At 40.4% G+C, this 25,638-nt stretch overlaps 1 protein-coding gene and 1 pseudogene across 1 annotated transcript in view; one reads left to right on the forward strand and one right to left on the reverse strand.

Annotated features, from left to right (window-relative positions):
- STX17 (syntaxin 17) overlaps positions 1 to 25,638 on the forward strand; it is a 44,940-nt gene that overhangs the window by 9,488 nt on the left and 9,814 nt on the right. Inside the window, exons 3-4 of the mRNA XM_008141862.3 lie at positions 6,985 to 7,050; positions 18,996 to 19,221. Coding sequence (XP_008140084.1) covers positions 6,985 to 7,050; positions 18,996 to 19,221 — 292 coding nt within the window. The remainder of the gene's footprint in view (positions 1 to 6,984; positions 7,051 to 18,995; positions 19,222 to 25,638) is intronic.
- On the reverse strand, positions 21,247 to 24,843 carry LOC103286547 (60S ribosomal protein L37-like; annotated as a pseudogene).

Here is a 25,638-nt window from a genome sequence, read left to right on the forward strand (position 1 = left end):
ACCCGGGGGGGCGTGGCCGGGCACGGCCAGCAGCCTCCCGGGGGTCCCAGGTTCAATGGCGACCCGGGGGGGCGTGGCCGGGCACGGCCAGCAGCCTCCCGGGGGTCCCGGGACCCATCGCGACCCGGGGGGGCGTGGCCGGGCACGGCCAGCAGCCTCCCGGGGGTCCCGGGACCCATCGGGACCCATGGGTGGGGGGGGTGTGGCCGGGCACGGCCAGCAGCCTCCGCCGGGTCCCGGGACCCATCGCGACCCGGGGGGGCGTGGCCGGGCACGGCCAGCAGCCTCCCCGGGGTCCCAGGTTCAATGGCGACCCGGGGGGGCGTGGCCGGGCACGGCCAGCAGCCTCCCGGGGGTCCCGGGACCCATCGCGACCCGGGGTGGCGTGGCCGGGCACGGCCAGCAGCCTCCCGGGGGTCCCGGGATCCATCGGGACCCATGGGTGGGGGGGGTGTGGCCGGGCACGGCCAGCAGCCTCCGCGGGGTCCCGGGACCCATCGCGACCCGGGGGGGTGTGGCCGGGCACGGCCAGCAGCCTCCCTGGGGTACTGGGACCCATCACGACCCGGGGGGCGTGGCCGGGCCCAGCCAGCCGCTCCAGGGGTGATGTCCCTGGGCAATCGCCACCCTCGCCTAAATGGCTGGTGCTGAGAGGGATCAATGGGGCCAGTGGAAGGAGCAGGTGGTAGTTGACCACGGAGGCCATCTGCAGCAGCCGGATGCAGAGCTGGGGTCCACATTCTCCAGGTTGGCCTCCGTGGGGCCCGAGTCGCACCCATAGTAGCCGAGTGGGCATGCTGGCATAGTAGCCCCAGCATGAGGCCAGCTTCCCAAGCCAGGCTGCGGAGGGAGGGAGGGCCTCTGGGCTGGGAGCACTCCCCCACCCCAGTGGATAGGGCACAGAGAGCAAGCAGCAGAGAGCTACTAGAGGTGGTGGGTGTGGTGGCCTGGCTTCCAAGAGGCTGGCTTCAGCTGCTGTAGCCTGCGCTGAGGTGGCTGGTGGTGGGGGCAACTGCATGGGCGCATCCGAGGCTGGGGCACTGGGAGACATGGGACTGCAGCCCAGAAAGCGAGGCTCCAGAGGACCTGGTCACCGACCCCGGGCATTAAAGCCGCCTCCTACAAGATGTATCCTAGCCTAGGTGTGTGGGAAGCAGATTCAGGAACCTCTCCCTTTGCGGCGCCAGAGCCCAGGCCTGCCAGCACCCCAGAGGAGACCCCCACCAGGATCGGGGGCGTGACCAGTCTCTAAACCAGGGTGGCCATTAGCCTAGGCCTGCCAGCACCCCAGAGAAGACCCCCACCAGGATCGGGGGCGTGACCGGCCTCCAAACCGCCAGTGACCCTAACCCAGGCCTGCCAGCCCCCCAGAGGAGATCCCCACCAGGATCGGGGGCGTGACCAGCCTCTAAACCTCCCGCAGCCCTAGCCCAGGCCTGCCAGCACCCCAGAGGAGACCCCTGCCAGGATTGGGGTCATGGCCAGCCTTCAAACTGTGGCGGCCCCTAGCCCAAGGAGGCCTCCTGGCCGAGGACGCCTGAGTCTGTTCTTGACCTAGGGCCGGACTCTCCCCGCAAGGGACTCAGAAGCCACCAGAGTCTAACTGCCAGTCTCTGGGAGTGCATCCACTGTCCACCAAAAAGTAGGGCCATCAAAGCATTCAGTCTCAGTGCAGGCACAGGTCTGTGGCTGACGGGGTGGAGGCCAGACCAAAACAAAACAGCAGAAACACCCTGCCCACCTGGGCGGGTACTGCTGTAGTCCACGTGGCCTGGGCAGTGTAGAAAGCGCTACCTTCTCCCAGGTCCTGTGCTGGCACCGCCGCCTCGCTCACCCTCAAGCCCCCCTGAGTCCTGACAGCAAAGTGTGTGGGGCATTCTGCAGGAGTTGTGCTGTTCTGGGTGCTTTTGCCCAAAAACACACTTTGGGATGAATTCAGAGCCACATCTCATTTCCCATGACACTGGAAGAACCATGTAAAAGGATTTTGACAAAAGCTTTCCACATCTCTGTTTATTCTTTTGAATCCATAAAACGACCTTAAAAAAAGCATCCGGGCCACCTAAGAAAGAATGCACTTTCTGGCCAGAGCACGCAGGATTCTTTTGCCCAACAGGTTAAAGGGAGCAGAGCTGGCACAGTGGGAATGGCCCTGGTGCCCTATGAGGAGACCGGGGGAATGGGGTTGCCGAAATTCCATAAGCCTCTTGCCACCTTCTCCTTTGCAAACCACACCATCCAGATCCACCAGGACTGGAGGCAACTGGGAATCACAGCCGTGATTTGGGACATGGTGAGCAAATCTTGAGGGGCCTCTGTAAACATCTGCAATTGATTATAAGACTGGTCTTTATTTAAAAAGAAATAAAAGAACAGCTTTGTTGAGAAATATCCATATACTGTACATGTCACCTAAAGTGTACAATGAACTGGTTTTTTAAAGTAAATTCAGAATGGTACAACCATCACCATGCTCAATTTTTAAATATCTTCATGACCCATCCCCTCCAAAAAAAACTTCTACCCATTGGAATAACTTTCCTGATCATCTTCCCCAAAATAGATTGCACTTTAAAGGTGGGTAAAGGAAAGTTGAGGGAAGTTAAAACACTGCACAAAGGATATTGTAAGATGACAAAGCCCAAAGTGAAGCTCATGTGTTTTCTTTAAAATATATATATTTTTAAAATGTCAGAAAGGGAGAGGGAGAGAGAGATAGAAACATCAATGATAAGAATCACTGATCAGCCGAAACCGGTTTGGCTCAGTGGATAGAGCGTCGGTCTGCGGACTGGAAGGTCCCAGGTTCGATTCCGGTTAAGGGCATGTACATTGGTTGCTGGCACATATCCTGGTGGGGGTGTGCAGGAAGCAGCTGGTCGATGTTTCTCTCTCATCGATGTTTCTAGCTCTCTATCCCTCTCCCTTCCTCTCTGTGAAAAATCAATAAAATATATTAAAAAAAAAAAAAGAATCACTGATCAGCTGCCGCCCACAGGCCCCCTACTGGGGATTGAGCCCAAAACCCAGGCATGTGTGCCCCTGATCAGAATCAAACCTGGACTCTTCAGTCCACAGGCCGATGCTCTCTCCATTAAGCCAAACTGACCAGGGCCATGTGTTTTCTTCAAGTTCTGCGTGGTTTTAATGGTCCCCAAATCTATACTAATAAAAAGATAATATGCTAATTAGAGTGGTTGTCTTCCGGACATCTTTCCAGACAAAGCCGCAGTGGCTACAAAGGCCAAGGCTCAGGCAGCCATAACCAGCTGCAGTGGCAGCAGCATTGGGGTTATGGGGGTGGTGCCTCCAGAGGGAGGCCAGACTGGGGGCCAAGGCACAGGCAGTTTGGGGTGATCAGGCTGATAGGGGAGGACAAGGTAGGGGCAATCAGGCTGGCAGGAGATCAAGGTAGGGGCGAGCAGGCAGGCAGGCAGTGGGGTTAGGGACAATCACGCAGGCAGGCAGGTGAGTGGTTAGGAGCCAGCGGTTCCGGATTGTGAGAGGGATGTCCGACTGCTGGAAGTTGGACATCCCCTGAGGGGTCCCAGATTGAAGAGGGTGCAGATTGGGCTGAGGGGCACACCCCCCCACCCCCATCCCCAGTGCACGAATTTCGTGCACCGGGCCTCTAGTATACTTATAAGAACCGAATGTGAGACGAGCAATAATAGTTATGCTGACAGGCAAATGAATCATTCTGTAGTAAGTTTCGTTCTGGATCAACAGTTCTTTTGAGACCCAATTTCAATGTCCACCAGTTCCTTATGTGTACATGTCGGCACTGACTTTTCAGCTCTGGATGGTGGACAAATGGTGGTAATGCAGGTCCGACTCCCTCTGGTTTGGTCTCGCCCAGACGCAGGGGCGCAGCTTCACCCGGATTCAGGGGCGCGTGGCCTCACCCGGACCTGGGACCCAGCATCACCCAGGCCCCGGGGCGCATGGCCTCACCCGGACCCGGGGGTGCGCGGCCTCACCCGGACCCGGGACCCAGCCTCACCTGGATCCAGGGGCACACGGCCTCACCCGGACCCGGGATCCAGCTACACCCGGACCCAGGGGGCGCGTGGCCTCTCCCGGACCCGGGACCCAGCCTCACCCGGACCCAGGGGGGCGCAGCCTCACCCGGACCTGAGCATTGATTTTGATAGGTTATATTGTCTTTATTTGCTGTGGGACAGATTAGTGGTATTTTATCCTTCCAAAGAACCTTCACCACTATAAATTTTAAGCTGTATGCCCCTCCGTTGATTTGGGGAGTGGGGTAGAAGTGATCATTAAGCCTTTATCAAAAATATTTATCACCCTCAACTGACTGACTACCTTATACAAGTTAAAAGAGCGTCAGCTTTTTCCTCCATATATATCTGTCTTCCTAATATTTAAGTATTTTTTAAAAGTATAGAAAAGAAATAGCCCAGCCAGTGTGGCTCAGTCTGTTGAGAGTCGTCCCATGCACCAAGAGGTCTCATTTGACTCCCAGTAAGGGCACATGTCAGCGTTTCGGGCTTGACTCCCAGTAGAAGGTGTACAGGAGGCAGCCAATGGCTGTTTCCATCTCTCTCTCCCTTTCCCTTTCTCTTTCTTAAAAAAACAAACAAACAAAAAAATCAAGAAAAACATTTTAAAAAAACTATAGAAAATAAGTGCCAAGAATACTACAATGAAAATTTCCATACAAATATGAAGGTATATAATGGGGTGAAGGCCTGGTGGGGGTGGAGGAGGGCAAACAGGAGGAAAATGGGGGACATCTATAATAGTGTCAGCAATAAAAATTTTAAAAAGCAAATATCAAGATATCTAAAATTCAGGATTCGTATTTTGTCATTCCTTAATTTCTGTTTTATTCATAAGCAATAAGTACTATGGCTTTTAAATATTTCTTCACTCGAGGCTATGTCTTATTGATTTGAGAGAGAGAGAGACAGAGAAACATCTATGTGAGAGAGAAAAACATTGATTCTGTGCCCCAAATGGGGATTGAACCCACAATCTAGGTATGTGACCTGACTAGAATCCAACTCACAACCTTTTTGGTGCATGGGATGACACTCCGACCAATGGAGTCACCAGGGACAGAACTATGACCTTTAAGGATGGGGGAGTGCTCCAGTAAACTGGTTATTCTGGTCATGAACATAAACAAATTAAAGGGTTCCATGCTTTGTTTAATTAGGAAGGCTCATTTTTTTAGTACTATAACAGTATAGAAATAGAGTTGTTTACTTTTGATTGATTAGTTCAAATTCCTGAGCTCATTTTGAAGTGCTTGGTTATAAAGATGACAAGAATTTGGCAGAATTGATTATGAAAGGCAGAAATAAGTAGACTATGGTCTACTGAGACCATATTTTCCTCTTTATTGTCCTATTTTACATTTGAGGTTTGGCATGTTTTAGATTTCCTTTTTCTTATGTTTATTCTATATGAAAGTGCCTACTGTCATTATCCTCAGAGCTTAAACATATGTATCATCCAGTCATCAGTGAAAAAGTCAGAACCCTGAGAGAAAGCTGAGTTGGGATAGGAATGGGTCTATTACTGACTTGGTTAGTTGTACCAGACTTTGTGAGAAAATTATTCTAGAGTTATATTGAATGTTCTTTGCCAGAACAGTTTTTCTTTGGTTTTTTAAATTTTTTTACTTACTGTGAAAATGTTAGACAATATCATAATAATTATAATTTACAATATAAGTGATATTGTCTGAAGCTAAGCAGTTAAACTCATATTGATCTATGTTTTACTCCATGCTCTTAATCATTTTACTTATTCTAGGATTTCTAGTTTAGTTATGAAAGTGATTTGGTATCTATATAAGATTGAATAGCATATCTTAATAGATAGTTTATGGCAATGTAAAATTATATAAAAGCAGCAGTGTTCACTGTGGACAAGAGTTAAGAACTAATTTTGGACTTCAGGTGTCTAATGGTGCCTCACTTTCAAAAAGGCATATTCTTCCTGGGTGAAGAGTGTAGAAAGATAAAATATTTATTATGTTAGCCATCAGTCATCCAATATGAATTTAAAAGAAGAAAGTCAGACTGAAGGGAAATTGAAGCTAAGCCTTAGTGGAGTGATTCTGCAATATCTGAAAACAATGAGAGTAGTGTGCTGTGGACACCTGGGACTATATTCCATAGGTCCTTCAGCAGTACATTTTATTATACGTGATAGACTTGATTAGCATTCAACTTTTTGGCTAATGTAAGATAGACTTAAGAGTAGTGAATAGGAACAACAAGCTTGGAACATAATTTTTTTGTTTCATATTATAGGGATTTGAGGGAAACTTATTGTGTAGCATGTACTGATTTATTAGTCTATGGTTAGCATGCAAGTTTGCAGGAAACTCCAAATTAGTATAGGAAATAAGAAGTTTTTGTTTTTGCTTTTATATTTAATCTCATAGAGACAGTCTAGGGCTACAGTGGCAGCTCAAAAGTCATTAAAGACCCCGGCTCTTTTTAACTTACTGTTCAATTCTCAACTTATTTCTGTCTCTTTTTTTAGAGAGAGGGGAAGGAAGAGAGAGAGAGAGAGAGAGAGAGAGAGAGAGAGAGAGAGACACCACATTAATGTGAGAGAGAAACACCAATTGGTTGCCTTCTGCATGCACCCCAACTGGGGTTTGAACCTGACTGGGAATCGAACCACCAACAACATTCCAACCAACTGAGCCACACTGGCCAGGACAACTCTCATATAAAATGGCAGCTCCAGCTCCAGCTCTCACATTCCAGCTAAGATGAAATAATGAGAATCATATATTTTGTTGTTTTTTTTTTCTCTCAGTAATCTCTCAATTCATTCTCCCTTTCTCTCTCCCTCTCCCCCTCTCTCTCTCTCTCCCCCCCCTCCCTCCTAGCTAGTATGTTTAAGTTTGGGTAGGTGACTGGGGATTTTTGTGGTAGCTAGTAATAATTACTTTACTGATAAAAAAAATTTTGTTCCTTTTCTCTCTCTTTTGTGTAGTATCAGAGATGCAGAATCTGGGACAAGTTGCACGAAGAGCATATCAATGCGGGACGTACAGTTCAGGTAAGGCTATGTTTCTAGTAAATCAATTTGAACAAGACGGACTTAAGAAAATTTTGTTAAAAATCTTACCATTTGTGACAGTATGGATGGACCCAGAGGGTATTATGCTAAGAGAAATAAATTAGTCAGAGAAAGACAAATACCATATGATTTCACTTAATGTGGAATATAGAAAACAAAATAAGTGAACGAACAAAATTGAAACAGACTTATACAGAGGGAAATGGGGGTGGAGGGAGTTAGAAGATGGTAAATGGGGGATAAATGGTAATGAAAGGAGACTTGACTTGGGTTGGTGAACACAATACAATGTACAAATGATGTATTATAGAATTGTACACCTGAAACAATTTTATTAACCAATGTCACCGCAGTAAATTCAATTTTTTTTTAAAAAAGGAAACAGACATACATACAGAGAACAGACTGATGGTTGCCAAAAGAAAGGGGGTTGGGGGACTGGGTGGAAGGGCCTAAGCTGGCAGGTGGACATTCCCTGAGGGATCCCAGACTGTGAGAGGGCACAGGCCGGGCTGAGGGACACCCCCAAGTGCACGAATTTTCGTGCACTGGGCCTCTAGTATTGAAATAACTATGTATGCTTCCAGGTGGGTATTGGAAATATTGGAAAGACACTTTTTAAAGTATATTATTTACTTAACCACTATGCTGTATACCTGAAACTAATACAAAATAATGTTGAATGTAAACTGTATGTGAGAAACATAAAATTTTTAAATGTTGATATCATCTGATTCCCAGTCTTTGTTTAGGACCTTTTCCCCCCTCCCCCAATCTGTTTATCCCCGGTATTCTGAAATTTGATGATTATGTGCTTTTTTTTTTTTTTTTTTGATTATGTGCTTTTTATGTTGAACATTTTCACTCTAAAAATTGATGTTGTTTCATTCTTGGAAATTTTTTTAAATAAATTTTTTTATTTGATAGTTTATTCCTCTGTGTTTTCTCTGTTATTTTTTTTTTCCTTTTTTTAAAATATTTTATTGCAAGAGTCAGCAACTATGGCCCACAGGCCAAATCTGGCCTGCTACCTTCCCCATTTGTTTACACATTGTCTTTGGCTGCTTTCACACTGCAACAACAGAATTGGGTGGTTGCAGCAGAGACCATATGGCCTGCAAAGCCTAAACTATTTACTTTCTGGCCCTTTGCTGCAAAAGTTTGCTGATTCTTCTTCTATTGTATGTTAGGACTTTTGGATTGCTTGTTTAATTTTCTCTTCTACTTTCGGGGAGATTTCCTCAGTTTTATCTTTAATTCTTTCTACTGAATTCTCTATATCTGCTATTGTATTTAATTTCCAAGAGCTTTTTCTTTTTTTCATAGCATTTTGTCTTTGGATATAATAACTTCTGCACTTCTGAGACACTTAAAAAGAGTCAATTGCCTGTCTGCTGGTGGATTTTACTTAAGGTGCTTGGCAGGCTGACATTTTACTTGGAAAGCCTCCAAATAGCAGTATCTGGAGGTTGTTCTAGTTTAGTTTTCTAAAGAAGAATCCTCATTATCCCCATAGGGCAAGTAAATACTTATTTTTCTGTTATAGAAGCAGGTTAGGTGAAGGCTATTGGGCTTTCACATAAACGCCTTTGTTTAGCCCTATGCTTGGTGTTTCTAAATCTAGAGTTGTTTTCTCCAAAGAATGTATCTCTGGTCCTCTTGCATTTCATAAAGGTTATTATAGCTTCAGTATATTGAATATATTAGGATAGAATTAGGTGAATGCAAGAGGTCCTTTAGGAGAGGTTACAAAGATGGTGGAGGTAGAGAAAAACAGATTTGAGATCTAGATAAAAACTTGACTATATATATATGTGTGTGTGTGTGTATGTGTATATATATATATGTGTGTGTGTGTATGTGTATATATATATACACACACACACACACACATATATATGTGTGTGTGTGTGTGTGTATATATACACATACACACACACACACACACACACACATATATATATGTCTATTTTACTGCTTGCTAACTAGTTTATAGGCCTAAAGATCAGGGACTATGCCATTGCTATCTTTGTATCCCACTATATCTGGTACTCTGCAAGATTCAGTGTTTATTGAATGGCCCTAAGCACGTTAATGTCAATGAGATTATTATGACTTGTATTTCTTAACATCTTCACTGTTTAATGTCATTAAAAATCACTTATGATTTTCTTGAGATAATTGTTATTGTCAAAGTATTTGTTTACTGATTTAAATATATATATCTATTGATCTCCATCTGGCACAAAAGATTTATGTATGTCATTAGAGTAAGAGCTACCTTTTCACTTCAGTTATAATGTCTCCATTGGAAAGGAGTTCTTAATTTAAACATAGTTTAATTATGTTTTTTCTTATGGTTCATGCTTTTGGTATCTGTTTTAGTTATTATTGTTCAAGAAATGCTCTCTTTCCTAAGATCAAGAAGATATTTTCCTATTGAATGTTTTAAATTTTATGCTTGTATGTATTTATTTTTTTTTGAAATTTATCTTCATTATTGCAAATGTTACAGGTGCTCTACCCCATTTTGGTTGTCTTGTGTTATACAAAAGTATAAAGTGTGTATTTTAAAAACCGTAGTCTTCCCTACCACCACCCTAAATACTTAACATATAGTAACAATGCTAGCTGATAGTAGAAGATTCTGAAAAATATATCACATTTTTGCTTTGAAGGAACTCAGCTAGATGAAAATTCATGAAAAGTTAAATAAAACACTTAAATAACAGTTTAAAGCTTTAGTAAAAGAGTTAATATAAGGTAGTATATGATTGTCTAATATATTTTAGAGACCAGAAGTGATAGAGTGCCAGCTATCTGAATGCTGGACAAGGTATTATCCTCATTTTTCAGATAAAAGAAGGCTGAAAAACAGATAAATTTAGTGTTTGTCTAAAGCAGCAATTTTAAAATGGTGTGCTGCAAGAATTTTTAAAACATGTAATATCTGGCTGGGTACTTCAATTGCTTAGAGCATCATCCTGATATGCCAAAGTTGTGGATATGAGCCCCGGTCAGAGCACATACAAGAATCAATCAATGAATAAGTATATACTAGAGTAAGTGGAACAACAAATCAATCTCTCTCTCTCTCTCTCTGTCTCTCTCTCTCTCTCTCCCTCTCTCTTCCACCCCCCCCCCCGCCCTTAAAAAACAAACACCATGCAGTACCTGACTCTTTAGTCAGGGGAACTCACCTCTTTTCTCTTAGATTGTCAAATAAAAAAAATGACAACAGCCAACACAACAATAGCCATTCAGTCTGACTAAATCAAAATTATACCTGATTTTTTTTTTGTCAAATCGGCAAAAAGTATAATATATATTTTGGTGTGTCACAGAATTTTAGTATTTAGTTTGTGTACCATGAGATGAAAAAGATTGAAAATCGCTTGTGTAATGGACAAGGCTATAAGTGGTAGTGCAGGAATTCAATCTGGAATTTTTAAAATTATTATTATTTTTTTATTGATTAAGCCGATTAAGGTATTACATATGTGTCCTTATCGCCCTATAGCGCCCCCCCCCCCCCCCCCCCACTCCCTGGAGTCTGTGTCCATTGGTTAGGCTTATATGCATGCATACAAGTCCTTTGGTTGATTTCTCCCCTTTACCCCCATCCTCCCCTACCTTCCCTCTGAGGTTTGATGGTCTGAATGATGCTTCTCTGTCTCTGGATCTGTTTTTGTTTATCAGTTTATGTTGTTCATTATATTCCATGAATGAGTGAGATCATGTGATATTTATATTTCTCTGACTGGCTTATTTTGCTTAGCATAATGCTCGCCAGTTCCATCCTCGCTGTTGCAAATGGTAAGAATTCCTTCTTTTTTACCGAAGCGTTGTATTCCATTGTGTAGATGTACCACAGTTTTTTAATACACTCATCTGGAATTATTTTTAATAGTAACTCAGGTGGATAGAAAGTGGAATACTGCACTTAATACCTATATAAGTAGGTCCTCTTTAGATATTTGCTGAGTAAATGAGTGGAGGCTTTTTTCTCCTTTGATTTTTTATTCATTTGGTGGTTCAGTTATTATTTAATATGTTTTTATTGATTTGAGAGAGAGAGGAAGGTGAGGGAGAGAGAAACATTGATTGTCAGCCTCCCGCGCAACCCCCACTGGGGATCAAGCCCATAACCTGGGCATGTGCCCTGATCGGGAATTGAACCAGCAGCATTTTGGTGGATGGGTTAATGCTCAACCACTGAGCAACACTGGCTGGGCTCGGTTATTATTTTTTAAGCTATGTATATTCTTATATATATATACTAGAGGCCCAGTGCATGATTTAATCATGCACTTGTAGGCTGTCTGTCCACTGGTCGGGACCTAGTGTGGCCGGCAGCTCTGAAGTCCCTGGGCCCCTAGGGCGAGGCGGGGCGGGGCTGGGGTCTTGCCTTCGCCTCCCTCCCAGGAAGGCTGGGGCCACCGCTGCCTCCTCTGCCTTCGTGGAAACCCGCGTCCTCTGCGGACACCGGGACACTGCCCGGGACACCGCCGCCACGCGCTCCTGCGGCCCAACTGCCGCCAGACTCCTCCCCCGGGAGCCTGCCCACCTGCACCGCCTCCAAACCTCCAAACTGCCCCAGAGGCCCGTCTGTGCTGCAGCACAGCCATGGCGCAGATGCTGAGCTCGCGTCGCTGCTGGCAACGCGAGCTCAGCGTCCTGCCGGCCCAATCACCACCCCAGCCACCCCGAGTCCCGCCCCCTGTGTCTCCCGCTGGCCCAATCGTGGGCATAGCGGAGTGATGGTAATTTACATATTACCTTTTTATTATGTAGGATATTCCTTTTGAAACTAAGTAAAAAGTTCAAAATTTGGTACTACTGTAATAATTCACTGACCTGGCTTTTACAGAAACTTAATTAGGCTAGTCTCCCGTAGCAGTGGTGATGCAGAACTTGTTGAGAACACAGATTTCTGTTCCCCTTTGAAAATTATCTGATTCAGTAGATTTCAGACCACATTTAGAAAGATATTGCTGTACAGAGATTCTATCACTGTTTCCAAGTTTGCATAAATACAAAAAAATCAGCCATGAACTTAAAGAAGTAAAATGTGACAGTCATGATTTTATTAGGAGAAATAGAGAATATTTGAGCTGTCTACTTTTTAATTTAAAAATTTTTAAAGGTAGAAGCAATAGAAAAAAGAGGAAATGAGGAGGAAAGAGAGAGAAGTGAGGACAAGAGACAGAAGTTAGGAGAAAAGAAAAGATTAAAGAGAAGCAAGGCCAGGTAGAGAATGGAGAGAAAATGAAAGAGTAAATTCCAAAATGAATGCTATCAGAAGTTAACTTGTTTTAGGTTATTATAAGCTTCAGAGAAAGTTAAACTTCATTTGTGCCTTAAATATTTATGAGCTGATTAATTAGGACTTAGGATCCTTGACCTTTATTTTGACTATAGAACCTTAGGGAGGAAATAATATCTAAGGCTCCATCAATGGTAAGGTATATCATTATTTTGAGTACCTCAAAGAAAGAAAAAGTGGTGCCAGTTAAGAATGACACAATATTTATTTATTTTATAAGCCTGGATTTAATCTCATGTCAAAAATCAGACAAGACATCACCAGAAAAAAACAAAAATAAGACCATTATTGATAGTATTTTTAATCATCTAGTTTAAGATAAATTCTAATTTCAGAGATGTTAAAATGTGGAAAAGATACTGTCTTAAAATTGATGAAATAATAGTATTTAGAAAGCTTCTACCTTTCTATTTCACTTTTGTCTTTTCCCAATTTATTTATTCTATTTAGCATGTTCTGTTTTCCCAATATTCTTCTTCAGGCTTCATGAAGCCTGTGAAGATACAGTAAGATGTTTCAAGTGTCCTTTGAACATGTTTCTTCTGTCCCTTTCAAGTTTGAATATCACTCCTTAATAGAGAATCAAAAGCAAAATAGGAGTTAAGTAGTCTGCTTTCTCTGCATCATCTGTTAACATTATACCATCTGTCCCAAGCAGTAGGCCTAAACCATCTTTCCTGTTCTTCTTGCTCTACATGTATTTTTTACGTCCTTTTTATTGTTCTTAACTTTTTTCACCAGCCTCCGCTCATTTTGGGCTCCTATTTTACTTACATGATTTTCCCCATTTCACACCACTCTTCTGTATTCATCCTTCTTCACATGCCTTTCTTTTTATTCCTTAAAAAAAAAGTCTCTTAAAATTCTGAACTTATCATAGCATGCCTTACACAACTACATTGGATTCTTAAGATGCCACTTATCAGATTACCTTTTTTCACAGTGTCAGAAGTTCACTTTTTAGAAACTCTGTCTCTTGGAAAAGATCCTATTGCAATATAATTTCTGCTGTATTATCATACAACTATTTTCTTTCAATTTGACTCACTTCCCTAAAGTATCACTTTTTCTAGTATTCATTTTTATAACTATTATGAATTCCAAGCTAGCATGATTGTTTTCTCTTATGGGTTTCCTTCCCACTTCACTATTTTATGGTTGTATGTCAGAACTAATTCCAAAAGAGTCAATTCTTTTATTACTTGTTGTTGTTGTTAATCCTCACCGAGAATATTTTTTCCATTGATTTTTAGAGAAAGTGGGAGGGAGGGAAAGAGGGAGGGGTATAAAAAGGGAGGGGAGAGAGAGAGAGAGAGAGAGAGAGAGAGAGAGAGAGAGAGAGAGAGAGAGAGAGAAGAGGAGAGAGAGAGAAGAGAGAGAGAAAGAAAGAGAGGGAGAAACGTTGATGTGAGAGAGGCATCCATTGGTAGCCTCCTGCTGCACCCTGACCAGGCCAGGGAACAAACCTGCAACACAGGAACAACAGGAACATGCCCTGGACCTGGAATCGAATCCATGACCCTCCAGTGCATGGGCCGATGCTCTAACCACTGAGAAACACTGGCCAGAGCTCATTACTTTTTTTTTTTTTTTTTAATATATTTTATTGATTTTTTTACAGAGAGGAAGAGAGAGGGATAGTTAGAAACATCAATGAGAGAGAAACATTGATCAGCTGCCTCTTGCACAACCCCTACTGGGGATGTGCCCGCAACCAAGGTACATGCCCTTGACCGGAATCGAACCTGGGACCCTTGAGTCCATAGGCCGACGCTCTATCCACTGAGCCAAACCGGTTTCGGCTCATTACTTTTTTAAAACTCTTGTAAGATGCAATGTTTCCCATGCCAGGGACTTATATTATGGTTTCTTAGGGAAGAATTCTAGCTAGTTCCTTGATAGTTGGAGATCTCTGTTGTTGGACCACTGATTTGTCACTGTGGAAAATAATAAAGTATTCATTAATTTACCATGTTTAATTGAATCAAACTGATATTAGGGACCAAACACAATGGTGAAGAAAATAAGCATAGCCCCTATTCCTACAAACCTTACAGTCTAATCAAATGAATTAATTAATATATTTTATCCAACAAGGTGGCCCCTAATGTACTTCCAGAAAGGAACCACACAGCCAAAATGGTGTGTTGGAGACAATACTGTTTCAAGATTTGAGAACTGAGCTATAGTCCTAATTTTGCCACTGTGTTCATCTGGATGCCAATTTACTTATTGTAAAATCATGAAGTTGGATTGGATGAGCACATTGGCTTCTTAAGGTTCTATGATTTTTACATGTTAATGCTTGTATTAATCTACAGTCCAATTATCTTTAGGTTTTCTAGCGCACGTTGGAATGGTAAGAGTGCACATAAGGTTAAAGGAAGTAGAGTCAGGGTAGGATAGAGGCACACATTTTTTATTCACCCAGACAATCTTATAAGATGTTTTAGGTTGTAGCTAAACTATTATTTCCAGAATTAGCTTTAATTTTACTAGAATAAAATGGATACTTTATATTGTATTAAGGTACCATATAGATATGGATTATGTTTATAGTTTAGCTAGAGGCCCAGGGCATGAAATTCATGCATGGGTGTGTGTGTCCCTCAGCCCAGCCTGCACCCTCACCAATTTGGGATCCCTCAGTGAGATCAGGCTTAAACGGGCAGTCAGACATCCCTCTCACAATCCAGGACTGCTGGCTTCCAACCACTCACCTGCCTACCTGCCTGATTGCCCCTAACTGCTTCTGCCTGCCAGCCTGATCACCCCCGAACCACTCCCCTGCCAGCCTGATCCACGCCTAACTGCTCCCTGCTGGCTCAATTGCCCCAAACTGCGCTCCCCTGCCAGCATGGTCACCCCTAACTGCCCCCCACGTACAGGCCTGGTCGCCTCCAACTGCCCTCCCCTGCAGGCCTGGTCTCTCCCAACTGCCCTCCCCTGCAGGCCTGGTCATCCCCAACTGCCCTCCTCTGCAGGCCTGGTCCCTCACAATTGCCCTCCCCTGCTGGCCTGATCACCCACAACTGCCCTCCCCTGCCGGCCATTTTGTGGCAACCATCTTATGTCCACATGGGAGTGGCCATCTTTGACCATATGGGGGCGGGCATCTTGTGTGTTGGAGTGATGGTCAATTTGCATATTAGCTCTTTATTATATAGGATGGAAAGATTGCTGGATTTGTAAGAATACTTGGATTTTAATCCCAACTTTGCCTCTATATAATGAAGTAAATTTTGAACTACTTTTTAAAATTTCTCTATATGTAATAATGTGGAATGTAATAATATGGAATATAATACCTCATTCAGAGTATGCATTTGAGAAATTAAAGAAATTAATACTTTTTTCCTGTCTATTACATAGAATTTGTATTAGTATTTTTGAAAATACATTAGGGGAAAAGAATTTAAAATATTGTATGAATAGAGATCTATACTTTTTATTTATTTATTTTTTAAAATATATTTTTATTGATTTCAGAGAAGGGAGAAGAAGAGAGAGGTAGAAACATCAATGATGAGAGGGAATCATTGATTGGCTGCCTCCTGCACACTGGACCGAGCCTGCAACCTAGGCATGTGCCCTTGACCAGAATCAAACCTGGGACCCTTCTGTCCACAGGCCGATGCTCTATCCACTGAGCCAAACTGGCTAGGGCAAGATCTATAATTTTAAAAATCTTCATACTGAGATAATTCTTACAATTTAATTCTATTTAATTGTCAAACAATAGTTGGTTTTTATGGTTTTCAATGTATAGACCATTGAAAAGATGGGAAGCTCCCCATTTTATGAAGTTAGCACACCTTAAACCTATTAAAGTGAGTTTAAATGTAGTAAGATAGTATAGACACACACTGTTCACATATGCACACATAAATGTACATTTGCTAAAATTCCAAATAAAATATTAGCAAATTGAATTTAACAGTGTATTAAAAGATTACACACACCCTTATTGGATGTCATATTGGCAAATACGTCCTCCATTCAGTGGGCTTTCTTGTTATTTTGTTGATGGTTTCTTTTGCTGTGCAGAAACTTTTTATTAGTCCGATAAGGGTTTAATCTCCAAAATTTATAGGGAACTCATACAACTTAACAAAAGGAGATAAACAATCCAATCAAAAAATGGGCAAATGACCTAAATAGACACTTCTTGAAAGAGGACATACAGAAGGCCAAGAGACATATGAAAAAATGCTCAAAGTCACTAATCATCCAAGAGATGCAAATCAAAACCTCAATGAGGTACCATCTCACACCTGTCAGAATGGCTGTTATCAACAAATCAACAAATGACAAGCGCTGGCGAGGATGTGGAGAAAAAGGAGCCCTCATACACTGCTGGTGGGAATGCAGCCTGGTGCAGCCATTGTGGAAAACAGTATGGAGTTTCCTCAGAAAACTAAAAATGGAACTCCCATTTGACCCAGTAATCCCACTTCTAGGAATATATACCAAGAATTTAGAAACACCATTCAGAAAAACTATATGCACCCCTATGTTTGTAGCAGCACAGCTAAGATTTAGAAACAGCCTAAGTGCCCTGCAGCAGATGAGTGGATTAGAAAACTGTGGTACATCTATACAATGGAATACTATGCTGCTGTAAAAAAGAAAGAACTCTTACCATTCGCTACAGCATGGATGGACCTGGAGAGCATTATGCTAAGCAAAATAAGCCAGTCAGAGAAGGATAAGTATCACATGATCTTACTCATTTGTGAAATATAATGAACAATGTAAACTGATGAACAGAAATAGATCCAGAGACACAGAAGCATCAAACAGATAGTCAAACCTCAGAGGGAAGAAAGGGGAGGGTGGGATGGGAGTTAAGAGATCAACCAAAGGACTTGTATGTATGCATAACCAGTGGACACAGACAGTAGGGGGTGAGGGCATGTGCTGGGGGGTGGGAGGAAGGTGGCAGCGGCTGAGGGGGTGGCAGCAGCCGGGGAGAAGTCAATGGGAGTAAAAAGGAGACATATACCGTACTTTCTGGCGTATAAGATGACTTTTTAACCCAGGAAAATCTTCTCAAAAGTTGGGGGTCTTTTACGCCGGAAAATACGGTAGGTTAGAAAAATCTCTGACAATGTATATCAGATTGCTTAAAACCCAAATACCGTATTTTCTGGCATATAAGACCCCTGACTTTTGAGATTTTCCTGGGTTAAAAAGTCGTCTTATACGCTGGAAAATAACAGTAATACTTTCAACAATAAAGAATTTAAATTAAAAAAAAAAAAGATTACATACACATGCACACACCAGGCAGGGCTTTATTTCAGAAATATAAAGATGAGTCTATTCATGACTCTTGCTCATGATTCATTATATTAGCATATTAGAGGAAAATTTATGATTATGCCAATAGATGTTTTTTAAAAGAGAGAATCATTTGGACAAAATCCAGCAACTTCACTCAGAGAGAGATGTAAAGTAAAAAACAATGAGATAGCATGTAGTACTGGCAGTATGTGGGGAAATGGGTACTCATATTTTAGTAGTAGTATGAATTGTTACAGCTGTTCAGGAAAAAAGCTGATGATAATAGCTATTGAAATAAAAATGCACGTTATCCCTTGACTGGTTCCTTTCACTTTTGGGAATCATTTTTATAAAATATAGTATAATAGTATTTACTATAATACTAATATATATAATTATAGTGTATTAGGCTTTATATTCAAGAATATTTGTTTCATAATTAGTAATAATTAAAACTGGAAACAACATGAATGACTGTTGACCACTGGAAGAGTGTTTGAATAAATTACATTCCATCCATACTATGGAATATGGTACAGCCATTGGCTAGGAAGGATATCTGTGATGATATTGTTAAGTTGGGATGTGGAATGACAAATTATAGATTACTAGAGTCCCGTTGCATGATATTCGTGCAAGAATAGGCCTTCCTTCCCCTGACTTCACTCCTGGCCATCTGGGAGCCTGCAAGTCCTCGCTCCTGGCTGAAGCACCGCTCCTGTAGCTCCCTCCGCCTCCCTCCTCCCCCTCATAGCAGGCGTCCCGCCCTTCCTAGCCACTCCACGCCTGTATATGCAAATTAACCCGCCATCTTTGTTGGTTAATTTGCATACTCGCTCCTGATTGGGGGTGGGCGTAGCAGAGGTATGGTCAATTTACATGTTTGTCTATTATTAGGTAAGATTTTGCATAATATAATCCATTTCTTGTAAAAAATAAGATTATGTCTATCAGTGTTTGGATGAATGAAGAGAAATGTGGATTAAGAGAGGTAGTGGAATTGGTGAAGCGGAGAAATCTCTAAATATTTCTTGATATGTTTCTGCAGTTTTTGATATATTATGAAAAGCATTTGTTCCCTTGTAGTAATCATATTTAATAAAGGAAAAATACTAAGTAAATTCAAAGTATGAGGATGTGAGTTTCTAAAGAAGTTGGTTTTGGCCAGAGACATGAAACATAACAAAGTGTTATGCATACTTTCTATTGTAATCATTTTCATTCATAATCATTATCACAAATTATCTCTGAAAATAAAGACATTTTATACTAAGATATATGGTTGGCTTTAATGATATTTTTTCTTTTATAGCAACTTCGCTCCAATATCCGAGAAATGGAGAAGCTTTGTTTGAAAGTCCGGAAAGATGACCTAGTACTTCTGAGGAGAATGATAGATCCTGTTAAAGAAGCAGCAGCAGCAGCGGCAGCAGAATTTCTCCAGCTCCGTCAGGAATCTGTAGAAGAACTTGAGAAACAATTTCATGATGAAGAAACTTTATTACAGCCTTCTTTGACCAGATCTATGACTGTTGGTGGTAATGTACTAGTCTTATTCTTGATTATAGTGATGCAGTTAATTCACCTCTTTGTATAGATATTGCAGATAATACCAGGTATACCGGTTAATAATGCAAATTTTTTTCAATAGATGGAGTTACACATCTGTTGATATATATGCGATTTGATATGTATGCTATTTTGTTGTATTGACAACAAACTTTCTCCAAGCTGACTAGTATTAAAAAAAAATTGGCAAAATTTGAGAAGCATGTATACAGAGGAAATGAAAAAGTTTGAGGCAGAGCCAGAGGATGAGGGGAAAGAAATAACAGATAAAGTTTATTTTCCAATTCTCTTGATCCTCAAACTTCTCAATTCATGGAACACCATATTGGCCTAAGATCTCTAATCACTTGAACACTTGGAGAAACTACAAAATTAAATCTCTGCAACCGATTCGGATTTGATTAAGACAGTCATTCCCTTTATAAAATCAAATACCTAAGTTATACCTAAAACAGTGTTAGAATTTCAAATTCTGAATGGTCTGGGTCATATTGCACCATTGCCAACATTAAGCAGTTCCAATCAACTGTCTCACCCTGTGCCTGAGTTTTTCATCAAATATGAGAGTTTCTTCTAAGTTGCCTCAAAATCCAGAAATATTATTTAAAAAATTGAGAGGATGGAAGGACAAGAATATGAAAAAGCACTAATTTACTTAAAGCTTTAGTAGTGGGATTGGATTTGTTCCACTCCATGTCTAGTCTTCTTTTAGCTATAGAATTTTTTCTGTCATTCTGCATGTTTTTATCCAGTGTTCTCTGGCTTTTTCTTATTTTTGCTTTAGATACTCAATATAGTAGTGACAGCCTATACAGGAAAAAAAAAGTTTGATTTGCATAAAGTGAAGGGCCTTAAAATACTTTTTCCTTTAAAAATTCAATCTGATTCTAAATAAATTGGTTGGAAACATCAGCAGAGATATTTGGAGTAATGTTGCCACATTTCCATGAGTGAGATCAGAATACAAAAATAGTTTTTCATTTACAGATAGAAATAACAAGTAGAATAGGGCGTTTTATGTTCTTTGGAGAATGAAAGAAGCTTATTAAGCTTGGGGAAAATCTGGGATGATTTTTCTGTTTCTTTTGTCCAGCTTCTGAGAGTTCCTTAAGTAAATCTTCTCTGCCAATCTTGCTAGGTCTGAGAAACTACCTTCTGTCTCACTTGTGTGTCTAGTTTCATTTTTAGCACATTGCTTCCCACCAACAGATTTGAATTGTATTTAGAAAGGTGTTCCAAGTCATACAGAGTGAATCATTGCTTCTCTCCATCTTGTCTTTCTTACTCCCCATCCAGCACACAACTTCACCAGCACAATAGGAACAGAATCGTATTACATTTTAAACAAATATTCACAAAAGAAAATAATCCAATCTTAAAACTTATGGAAACTTCAGACCAGCATATTGAATTTGATGTAATATTAGATTTTATCACAGGTATATACATGTACTGAACCATTTTGTAAAACATGTAAATGGTTTTTGTATATTATTCAGAAGATGTGTTTTCAATTGATTTTAATTTTCTTAAAAATCCTCCTTTGCAGCCAAAACCGGTTTGGCTCAGTGGATAGAGCGTCGGCCTGCGGACTCAAGGGTCCCAGGTTCGATTCCGGTCAAGGGCATGTACCTTGGTTGCGGGCACATTCCCAGTAGGGGGTGTGCAAGAGGCAGCTGATGGATGTTTCTCTCTCATCGATGTTTCTAACTCTCTATCCCTCTCTCTTCCTCTCTGTAAAAAATCAATAAAATATATTTAAAAAAAAAAATCCTCCTTTGCAGCTAGGTTAAGCCATGACTTAGAAGTCATTTTATTTTGATAGTTAGGTTTATGTAGATGATCAGTAAATTAATTTCACTAATCTTAAACTGTCAGAAAGTGAAAAAAATCAGGAAATGCTTTTGAATTAATATAGATTCATAATGACACTTTTCCTCGTGTAGTAAAGTTTAGTGGGAAAAAAAAATATTTTTAAACCAGAACATCTGTTTCACGACCAATCTTTGAAATCCTTAAGATGAAATGGATGCTGCAGTAGCTGCCCTCGTGGGTTTAGGTGTTGTTCCTTCATGGAATCCATGCCTGAATCTATGGTATACCATTTTTAGGTGCCTCATGCGACCAGTTCCGGTAGTGTTTCATCCTTTAGCTTTGGCACTCCAGTTATACTTCCTGTTCTGCTTGGCGGGGTAGCTGCACTTGCCCCAGGTGGACTTCTGTAGGTAGTAGTTCTTTTAGGCACAGTGGCGGCACAGCGTGTGCGCGTCTTGTGCGCTTGCTGAACAATGACATTCCTTTTGTCCCCTCGTTTCTGCGGCTGAGACCAAAGGGCTAGTGGAAATTTTTTATATATATTGTAATTCTTAGTAGAATCACTGACTTTTCATGAAATATGGAGGGGGGGGGCATCGTGGGGAGAAGGACAGAATGAGTATGAATAAATGAGTGAATGAATGGATGTTTAGACAGAGAAAGGGAAAGTTTTATGTCTATATATTAAGCTTATTTCTCACTTCAACTAAATCTATCTTGATTTTATAGCCAATAATATGATTTTAGAACGAGTTTTGAAAACAGTGGTGAGTGATATATTCTGTGCCCTTTACACTTGCAATTGTTTGATTGCAGATAGAACTAGCTGAGATTAATATGTCATATAAAACAATAGCAATTTTGACTTATGTGCACAGAATAATAGTTCTTTAGCCTTCTTTCCTGCAGCTATAATCTGTTTCAGTGTTTTGCTTCCTTCTGTCTATAGCACTTTGTAAAAGTTAAAAGTCAGTGGATGACCACTAAAGTACAGATTTTTAATACAAGCTGGAATAAATAAATTATGGAAGTTGTAGAAATTAAAGGGTTTCCTTTCTTAATTCCTAGTCATGCCTTGAATTGATTAATGATGCTCTGTCTTGTAAGTTTACAACAGGATTTTCTATGGAGGAGAACAGATTTCTTTGTTCTAAGACTTCATTTGAACTAAGATGCATATACAGTTTGGTTTCAAGTAAGATGTAAATGACTTAAACATTTTTTATTTTTTGCCGAGGGAAATCTTTAATGTTTGCCTAAAATGCCAAACATTTCCCATCCTTTCATTGTTTAGATCAATAATTTATATATGATAATTTCTCCTCATTTTGTTATATACCCTAGCATAATTTATTTGAATCCTCTCTATATAGTACAAAGATATTGCCTTAAAAATATTTAGAGTGGGTGTTGTGTTTATAAAGTTATGCTTTACATTTTGTTTGTTAATAATGAAGTTATCATTATTCATCATGCTACTAAAGAAGTTGGAGTTCTTCTTATAATAGGCATATTAAGTGGAAGAAAGGTCTTAGAGTATTTCATTTATTTTCATTGAAGTTAAAATGAAAGTGTCTTTGTGTGATATTAGGACATGAGGTAAATAACTCTTAAGCATTTGTAAAGATTATAGAGAGCTTTTAAAATATTACAGCATGCCATAATTTTGTAATGTAAAATTTACTCTGTATCTCATGTTTTTGCTCTTCGTTTAAGATAAGGAAATATATTCAGGTAAGTTAAGATTCAAAATTAAAAGAATACCATCAGCCCAAGCTGGTCTGGGTCAGGGGATAGAGCATCGGCCTATGGACTAAAGGGTCCCAGGTTCAATTCCTGTCAAGGGCATATGCCTGGGTTGCGGGCTCAATCCCCAGTAGGGGGCGTGCAGGAGGCCGCTGATCAATGATTATCTCTCATCATTGATGTTTCTATATCGCTCTCCCTCTCCCTTTCCCTCTGAAATCAATGTATATATATGTATTCTTACAAAAAAATAAAAATAAAAGAATATCATCAGCCCTAGCCAGTTTGGTTCAGTGGATAGAGCATCAGCTAAGACTGAAGGGTCCTGGGTTCCATTCCGGATGAGGGCATGTACCTTGGTTGCAGGCTCAATCCCAGGGCACGTGTGGGAGGCAACCAATCGATGTGTGTGTCTCACATTGCTGTTTCTGCCATTCCTAAACTATTTAAACAGGTGTGTGTGTGTTTCTCGAGAGGTAAAGCTTTCCTGAATTATGAAAGTAAATTAGTAATGCAGTTGTATAAAATACCATTGTTATAGGCTAGAATGGAAAAAGAAATTGAGAGAGAAGTTGGACTTAGTGTTATAATAATATACTTTTAGGATTAGATCAGGTGTCATATGTTACTATCATCTCCCTGCTTAAAACCCTTCAGTAGCTCTCCACTGTCTACCAGATAGTCCAAAGTCTTTAACTGAATTACAAGGCCCCTTAAAACCATCTATAATGTCTTATTCTTGTAACTTTATGGCTTTTACTTTATGCTTTGGCAAGACCAAATTGCTGATTTTATGTTAAACTATATTCTTTCTTCTTTGAGGCCTTTTTCATGCTGTATCTCTACCTACCTTTATATTATCTTCTTTACCTAGTAAGATCTTTTTTTTTTTTATGAAGCTGTCCCATACACTGTACACCACACTAGCTGGGTCACATGCCACTCCAGCCTGGAACACCCACACAGCACTATGTGTATCTATATCTACTTACTTAGATATTTGTGAACTCTTACTGTTTTTAGGATTGTTTCTTTTTATGTCTAACTTTTCTAGAATATACTTTCCTTGAGAGCAACTACTTTGTATTACTTTTTCATCCCTAGTACTCAACACAATACATGAGTGCTCAGAAAATATTAAAGTGGTAGGTATTTTTTTTAGCTTGAAGTTTGGGGGACAAAAGGAAAGACCTTCAGATCTCTTCTTTACATTTCCACTGCCACAATCCCAGATCAGATCATCATCATTTTGCATCAGACATATTGAAAATCCTTCCAACTTGTGTTTCACTCTCTAATTTTTTTTTACCTTTCAACTCCATCCTTAATCTATTATTTACACCACAGCTATGGTTCCCTTTCTAAATCTGAAATCTGATATGGCACCTTGCAGCTTACCAATAGTCTCATATTCCTTTTAATAGTTTTATATTGATCTTATGAGAAAGACAAAACTCTTGAACATAGTTTACAATGCCACGAGTAATGTCACCCTCGATTTCCAACCTCAACCTTTGCTTTTCTTTTGTCATAGAGTATGCTTCAGCTATACTGAACTCCTTTCAGTCCCCAATCCTATGCACATATTATTCTCCTTGACCTGAATACTCTATTTCTGCCTTCACTCTTATCCCAGTTCAATTATATAATTTCTGTTCATCCTCAGGCTTTAGCTCCAGAACCTTCTTGGACCACTCTCTTCTCCACAGATCTAGTTAACTAACTCTGTGCTCATATAGCATTCCATACTTACCCATATCACAGTTCTTATGAGACTATACTGAGTTTGCCTGTTAACATGTGTATATCACACATATGTTAAGCTCCACTAATAATAGTAGCAGCAGCAATGGCAGTAGTAGTAACTGCTAACCACTTATACTTGATATGTAAGCCAGGCACAATGCAAAGTATCATCTTATTTTATAAACGAGGAAAATAAGTTTAAAAGATGAAATACCTTCCCAAGTCAAAGAGCTAGTAAATAGCCAAACCAGGATTCTTACCCAGGTCTTTCTGATGAGGCCCATACCCTTAACCACCATACTATATTGACTCCTTGGAACTATTTTATGGTTTACCATTGTGTACCCAGCATCTTATCACACTAATTGGTATATAGTAGGCATTGTATAAATATACGTTTAATGAATGTACAATTGGTAAAACCAATACAGGAAAATAAAGATTTGAAGGTGGAGTTTGGAATGTAAATTAATTCATCATCATAACAGTGTTTAATGAGGAAAACCATAGCGTGTTGATGACTTCTTAAAACTCAGAAGAGAATTAGAGGCAATGGAGGTATGGGTCAGAAAAATGACTCTGAAGAGAAATAGGGTATTAATATATACAAAAATATACATGTAGTAATAGGTGTTAGTTTTTAGTTTTTATGACAAATTTGTTACCAAAAATGACTGATTTTCATTGCTAAAAACACATCACTTCTCTACTTTTAACAGCTTAAGGATCTGATGTTTATTACTAAAATAGCCAGAGAAAAAGGTTAATAATTTAGCAATGAAAGTGTTAAACCTGGGTATCTTTTCATGGAACATTGGCCAAATAGAATAGTTTTCCTTTGGTGGTGCTTTCACATCTAGCCCTAGTTATTCAGAGTGGTAGATAGTAGTTGTAGCCATTTTTTTTTTAAAGATGACTTTGTAGAATAAAGAAAAAAAATATTTGTTAACCTGGGAACAATCTGCCTATAGATAAATCTTTTTATAGAATAATCAATTTCAGCCTGAATTTAATTAGTAAGCACTTTACATGACAATTGTTTTATGGAGTCGATTAATGCTGTTGCCTTTTTAGCAAAG

Source organism: Eptesicus fuscus, chromosome 15, assembly GCF_027574615.1.
Source record: "Eptesicus fuscus isolate TK198812 chromosome 15, DD_ASM_mEF_20220401, whole genome shotgun sequence".
Classification (NCBI taxonomy): domain Eukaryota; kingdom Metazoa; phylum Chordata; class Mammalia; order Chiroptera; family Vespertilionidae; genus Eptesicus; species Eptesicus fuscus.